Genomic DNA, 7500 nt, shown 5'->3' with positions numbered 1-7500 from the left:
AGCAGTTTTTTTTCTTATACTGTTGTCTGAGAGACCTAAAACAATCCTCGTAGTAGGCTGTCTTTCAGCTCGCCAAAATTACACGTCTTCACCAAAGAACGTAAGGAGGTCAAATATGTATCAAATGATGCACATAGTTGTTGGTCGCGTTAATTAAAAACATACCCTTCGTAGGTTTCGTTGGTCTCACCGACGCAATGTTCCTCTAGGAGCTCTAGAACTTTGTCGATACGTTCTTCTCTCCCCCTGAGGCGAATGGCAAGCCATCATATGTGTCAAGCCCGTCAGGCCCGATACATGTTAACAGCGTGGCCACTCGAAGGTCTTTGCCTTGAGTTTAGAATCTTGAAGCGACCTCGTAATTCGTCCACAGGCGTTTAAACCTTTTCCAGTTAGCACTGAGGTTGCCACGGAGTTCAAGTTTAGGCGGTAGAGGTATTGTTGGAGGTATAATGTGAGTCACAGGACTCGAAGCTCCCAATGTAGCAGACGTTGAGGGCTTGACGTCGACCATCGGTTCAAAACAGCTTCAGGCTACAAAGCTTGCCACAACCAGACAGCGATGCACGGTTTGAGCTTCTTCAGGCTTTCACTTTTGACACCATATATCGTTTTTTTTTTTAGGTATAGTCTCAAGGGAGACAGAGGATTCAAGCAGAAGGAATAAAGGACCAGAAAAGGACTCTTGTGTGTGTCTCTTTTGCTTGACTACGTGATAACTGATACACACCCGTGGGGGTTCAAGGTTACCTAAGGCCAATAACGATGTATAAATATGATAACATCACAGAGACATTGTAGCCACGTTTGTTGAGGTATTGCATAAATGCGATACAGCTCTAAAGCCTAGCGCTAATTCCACTAGCTAACTAGCTAGAAGGCTAGGGTTTGGTATGGATTACGGAAGTGTGAGGAGAGGGGCAGGAATTTTAGGAGAAAACAATGCCGTTGGAAAATTAAAAAGTGGGCGCGGGGGGAGGAGGGGGGGGGGGGGTTATCAGCCGCTTCCTCTTCGCGGCCCCTGGTTATCCTACATGAGGATACTTCGAAAAATTTATTCGGGCTTTAGTTAGAATGTGATGGGAAACGTTATAGAGCTCCCGATTGATAAAACAAAAATTTAATAATTGCTGCGGAGCCATGTGCTTCAAGCCGTACAGCACTGTTTATAGTTCTACAGTTTCTCGATGACTGGATGAGTACCAGTTACAATTTCTTTCTGCATATTTAGACATCTGACGTTCTTGCTTTCTTATTTAACATCATGCACGAATTTCAGATCAGTGGCTTATCAGCAAGAGTTTCGTAGTTCTTTCCGTTACATTTCACCGGCTCCACTTCATCACGGTCTGGAGAAGTGGTGATTCGGGTTAAATTTCGGCACATTGACGATACTTTCGTTCTCTCTACATAAAATAAGTTCCACTGACTTTAATACGCCGTTGCATTGCTGTGATTATCAATGATCAATGATAAATGTTGTCACTATCAACGAAATGTACCGCAGCATTACTATCTATTAGATACATTAATAATTAAGAATAATAATGTCATCTTTATTACTAAACGAGATATCGCCCAACTTTGAGACTGACCAATTCTTTGTTGCCCCTGCATCATTTTATTAAATGTTTTTTTAAAAAACCAAATCGTTTTAGTCCCTGCCTATATATTACGATAAATAGAGGATATTACATGGCCGCGCAGGAATATGAATTTTTTATTATATAAACACCAATGAAATACCAAGTGAGCTTTCGCGCAAAAACATGATATCTTCACACGTGAAAATATCACTGTTGCTATGGTTACATATAAAAATCACGCCTTTCGATGCCTTTTGTGAAATGATTTAGTATTTCATTGGAGTTAATATAATAAATAGAATATTAACATAGCCGCTTGGAGATACAAAATTTTTCTACTCGCGTTAAAAACATTTCACGAGTGAGTGCAGCGAACGAGTGAAATGTTTTTCAAAACGAGACGAGAAATTTCGTATCTCCAAGCGGCCATCCAATATGCTCTATATCTTCGAGCGCTGATAGTATCTCTCATGAGTGAGCGCAGTGAACAAGTGAGAGAAAATATCAGCACGAGAAGATAAAATTCGTATCCCCAAGCGACCATGTAATGTTCTATTGTATAGATATTGATGACATGCCGAGATTAAATACAATTTTTTTATTCATTTTCGAAATGATGAAAAAGCGGTCACCAACCGCTAAAAACACGCTTGTTGTGTAATATGAAAAAAAGATATAAAAATTATGTTTAATGACGAATTATATTACAGCACAAAAGTATCTTACAATGAAGGGGAAGCTCGCGTTTTACTGGCTTATCGTGTTAGTTACCAAGACGACATCTATATCTTCACATGTGAAAGAATAAATATGATAACTTCACTGCGCGAGGTGAAGATATGATCTTTTCGTAAGAAGTATTTTATCAGCATCTATATGCTAAAACGTTTTGATCCAGGTATTTCCATATCATTTAAATGCGTATGCTTACATGACGCTGATGGGGACAAACCTGATACCAGATAGCCCTTATGCGTGATGACGTTCTGGCTAGCTGCTTTCAAATTCGAAAAGCAAACTTGTAAATTTTAGCTTGCGTTGAACCCTGGAGTGAAGAATTTTGTGCAAACGAGGCTTGGTTGTGAATTCTTGAGCATATGACGTCAGCATGTATCAGGCATATCTCCAGTTGCCTCACTTTAATGTTCATGTTTCGCGGTCAATTCATATTACTTGACAGTTAAAGGGAGAAAGTTGAACGAGGTGGGTAGATTATTTCTCTCGTGTGATGGTTTACGGTTCACTTACAATTTGCGCGTAGGTTTAAGTGTATAGGCAAAAGATCTACTCTTCTATGACTCAAGTTTGTCCCGCGTGGAACGATCTGCCCCTGACTCATTGTACTGTCGAACGATCTGACCTTCTATGATCGATGCACCAGTTGTCTGCGATAATAATGAAGTAGAGGCCTGCAGTCCGGTAATCTTGCTTTGTTTTCTCGAGTTAAGATGGATGTAAACATTGATGTGAGAGAATCGGAGAAAATTTGAACCTCGCAGCACCTGGGAACGTCTTCATCGTAAATTGAACGTCCCCGGCCTGATAAAAAAGATTTTACTTCTCGAATAGCATATTTTAGTTACTCTGATGAAGACCGCAGTTGCAGTCGAAAATTCAGTTTTTAATAGTTTTTATCTAGATCAGTTTCAACGTTTTTATAAACACCTTTTATCAGTAAGCTTATCGTTATCATTGAAAAAATATAGCTTGTTTCAAGAGAGATCCAAATGACCTTCTTGAGTTACTCGTCATCTGAAGATCGGTCTCAGTAATAATATTCAAGAAATTCGTAGACATAGTCTTACTTGTACTTAAAGACCAGCCTCTATAGATCTTTGAGCTCGAGCTAGAACGATTCTTCCAGTTGATGCTCTGACGCCAAGACCCCCTGGGGGGGGGGGACTGCCATCTAAAAATGACGGGGAAGCTTGTCGGCAATTTTGAAAAGAAACCCTAAGAGGTACAAGATCCTGTCTTGTGGGCGTGGCATGAAATTTTTTTCACCCCTTAGAGGTACCAAATTATGAGTTTTAATTTGACAAAAGTAAAACTTAGTTAATTGTCAAATGTTTTTCCTCTCAATACCCTAAAAGGTATCACCAAAGCTCCCACTGTGGACCTCTTGAGGCTGAACACCATAAGAGGTACCAAAACCGCTCTTTTAACCCCTAAAAGGAACGACAAGCACCCCCGTCCTTTTTATATGGGAATCCCCCCCTGGGTTAGGACCTCAGAAACAAAGTTTGTTAAGCTTTAATACTTTTTGCAATATTTTTTGTAAAAATAAATACTACTTTGTAAACTATCTAACAAATTTATTGTTAGCCTGCAGACAGAAGATTCTTTGTGACTATCCTAGTACTGGGAATTAGGACAGCTGCCTTAGAATCATTAATTGAATTTACCTGTAGGCTGATCCTTTTCAAGTGTCTATTGAGAGGTACAGAAGTACGGTATATATTAACATGATATTTTTTGTTTATTAGTATAAATAATAAATTATTAAGTAAACATTATTATTATTATTATTATTATTATTATTATTATTAATCATGATTATTCCATGAAATCATGGTAAATAGCCATGGAAAAGTTTGCACCAAGTTGTCTATAACAAGTCTTGTATCCAACAAGCACTGAGAGAATGAAAGCTATTTTTAAAATTACTTTTATAAAATTAAAATCTTTTAATACTTGTTTTCCTTCCTGTCAACAAGTTTCCAGCTTGGCAACACTTGGTTTGATCATATGGTATATTAAGTCATGGGATAATTATTATTCCACGAGTGTGCATTGGATATGGGACAGTAAATAGCCAGCCAACAAGGCATGTAGCGCCGAGTTGGCTATAACCAGTCTCATATCTAACAAGTGTGAGTGAAATAATATTATTGTTTTATTAAATTTTCATGAAATTCTGAATGCTTGGACACTTGGAGATCAGTTTCCTGCTTGACAACAACACTTAACGCAATCAGTTTCCTATATTAGGTCATACAGTATATGAGCTAATAACCGAGATTGAATGAACCAATCAGAAAGCTAGAAACGCAGTATCAGAGGTCGAAAATTTAATAATAGCTGATAACTGAGATTTAGTGTCAGCCTATCAGAATGCAAGAAATGCAGTGTCTGAGGTTCAAAATTCATACAAGCAAGTGAAAGTAAAACATATATAAATAATAATTATATTATAATGTAATCCTGAAAGTTGATTGAAATGAAAATACAAAGCATTCAGTGGGTTTATAATAAAGTAGTATTTTCATGATGCAGATGGACTTTTTTAAAAAGAAAAGAAAGGCAGACCAAGAACACAAAGATGAGACCAAAGAGATTGAGCCTGCAAGTAAAAGATCACGGGTTGTGTCTCTCGTTAAGAAAGTTGGGGAAAATATACGGTCCAAAATAGTATTAGCAGTGAAAACACTCACCAGTAAAAGTTACAGCCACCCAATTCCCTCCAAATTATTCACAACTCCAGCGGGACCGCTAAGATCAGCACGTTATGTGATGACTCCACTGGAACCATTCAGTGTAAAAAGATCTGCAATAGAATGGAGGTTAGTTTTGTGTTTAATTTTTTGCCTTTAAGCAAGATTTCTTAAAAGTTGGATTAGATCCACTCCTGTGTGAAATGCAAGTCCTATAAAAGTTAGTATAATCAGGACATCATTTGAGGTCTATAAATATTAATTTAACCGTTTCTTGTGCCGAGTACAAGATACGAGCCTTATAGAAAAAAAGATGAGACAAATATTGTTTTGATCACATTCTATGATCCAGAGGGGAAAAACTCAGTATTTTGTAGTGAAGTACATCATGAATGGTTCAGCTTAATTCATCAGATATTATATTTTTGGAGACTGGATACAATCACCCTGCAAGCAGAGCCTCCTTTTGTCTTTTTCTTTGCTGAGGAGGAGAAAAGGAGGCTCTGCCTGAATCGAGTCAACTCTCTGAAGCCGCCGCAGCCCGGACTTCTGGACTAGTCAATCTCGTTTTCTCTCGTCAAACCGGTTTTTCCAGTGCGAGCGTCAATTTAGTGACAAAACCGATGGTTATAATTGAGCCCGCTTTACCATGAAAAACCAAGATGGTGGCGAGGTCTGGCATATTAGGATTGGGTTCGAGACTGCATCCTGGCAACATGCAGCGCATAGTCAATAAAGATCTTACTCGATTCATGCAGAGCCTTTCTCGAGAACGCCAAAATCGAGCAAGCAAAAGAAAGGCTCTGCTAGCAGGGTGGGATACAATGAGCTACAAAAATAGTTGAGACACTACTACAATAATGGAAAATTCTATGTTACATTTTTGACTTGCACTTTCCCCCCTCGCCCATTCAAAGTTGGTAATGTAAAAAGTAGGTCCATAGTGATGAAAACAACATTTTTAGGGGGGGGGGGGGGTAGATGGAAAGATTAGGGGTAGAATTTGCCCAACATTCTTAAAAGGGGGTATTACCTATTTAGTGCTTCAATCCTTTTGTCGCTTATTGTAGGGGTAGCTACTATTTTGAACTTAAACCCATCAACCAGAGACAGGTAGAGGGCTTGGTTCCTCAGTTCCTAATGCAGGGTGCTGCTTTAGATTTCCGATCTGCTGATATGTCACTTGAAGACTGATCCACGATCAATCTAGAGGATTCTTCAGGGCATTAATTTATTCTAAGAAATCAACTTAGTTTTGTGTATAACGTACAATAAAAAAAGTTCAAGATATCATGTTCACTACAGTAACTGTAGGTAATCCTAATAACAAAAAACATGTTTATGTCTTAATAATAATAATAATAATAATAATAATAATAACAACTTGCATGTCAACAATAGATAGATGCTTTTACTTGGGGAGGCCTAATTTACATAGGCTTAGTAGTTTCGTTTAGGCCTCCTCCCCACCAATGTAATTCAATAGTTTTTCTTTCCATCTTCTCTTTTTTGATTGTTCATATTTGTATTTTAATTCCTTCTTTCTGTGGCAAAAATAAATAAATAAATAATAATAATGAGGCTGCAGTATAAAATGGCATAATTCTATAATACTTTGTTTTGTAAATGACTGCCACTATTTTTCATAGGACATGTGCCCACTTCGGCATAATATGGCAATTTATTGGGCTAAAAAAGCTTGTTGGCTCACTCATGAGTTAATTTCCTCAATAGTAATAATAATAATGTTAATCACAATACTGTACTGTCTCATGCCATTGAAAATAATTTAAACCAATTTGAAGAAGTACATGAAAGATATTATGCATCGTCGAATGGGAACTTAGAGAAATCCGAGCCTTATCTATGGGATTTGAACCCACAACCCGCCATGATCTAGCATCTGTACTAGATCATGGAGGGTCGTGGGTTCAAATTCCATTTGGGGCTCGGACTTGTCTAGTTCCCATTTGACGATGCATAATATCTTTCATGTACTTCTCACATTGCTCGCTTGGGTAATTTGAAGAAGACTATTTTTATTTAACACATATAGTTGCTTTTCTTCTCACACATGTCCAATACACTCAACTAGATTCCAGTCGTCAAATCTAGATCCCATTGGAGTTGAGTTATCGGAAGTCTACTCCTGAAATAAAACTGGAAGGCCAAACACTTCAAATTACATGTAACAGAGTACAATGAAGTTACCGAAAGTCTACTCGCAACGTTTCAAAGAAGCCACGCAAAGAAACAAGCGCACAACACATTGTCTGTACCTCGTTCTTAAAGCCGAGATTTGAAATAAGTTATGTTAAAAACAAGCAAGCAACACATTGTGTTTACCTCGTTATTAAGGCAGAGATTTGAGCTAGTGGATTCTATTTGTTACCAATGGATCCATTGGAGTCCAATGGAACACTTTCTTTGGGCCACTGATCTAAAACAATAAACGTTTTCCTAACTCTCTAGCGGATAGA

The 7500-nt window shown here is 38.0% G+C and overlaps 2 protein-coding genes across 4 annotated transcripts in view; one reads left to right on the top strand and one right to left on the bottom strand.

The window, feature by feature from the left end:
* Nucleotides 1-7500, bottom strand: part of LOC138045363 (uncharacterized) — a 235795-nt gene that overhangs the window by 65474 nt on the left and 162821 nt on the right. The window lies entirely within an intron of this gene.
* The window catches only part of LOC138045300 (schlafen-like protein 1), a 14880-nt gene continuing 9940 nt past the window's right edge, over nucleotides 2561-7500 (top strand). Inside the window, exons 1-3 of one of the 3 annotated variants that reach the window (XM_068891750.1) lie at nucleotides 2561-2789; nucleotides 3919-4026; nucleotides 4863-5149. In XM_068891750.1, the coding sequence (XP_068747851.1) occupies nucleotides 4863-5149 (287 nt within the window). In that variant the 5' untranslated portion in view covers nucleotides 2561-2789; nucleotides 3919-4026. Of the gene's footprint in view, nucleotides 2790-3911; nucleotides 4027-4862; nucleotides 5150-7500 lie in introns of all 3 variants that reach the window. The other 2 variants (XM_068891743.1, XM_068891759.1) reach the window with 2 other exon arrangements.

Source organism: Montipora capricornis, chromosome 1 (assembly GCF_036669925.1).
Source record: "Montipora capricornis isolate CH-2021 chromosome 1, ASM3666992v2, whole genome shotgun sequence".
NCBI classification, from domain to species: Eukaryota; Metazoa; Cnidaria; class Anthozoa; order Scleractinia; family Acroporidae; genus Montipora; species Montipora capricornis.
This window is presented reverse-complemented; position numbering and strand designations above follow the sequence as displayed.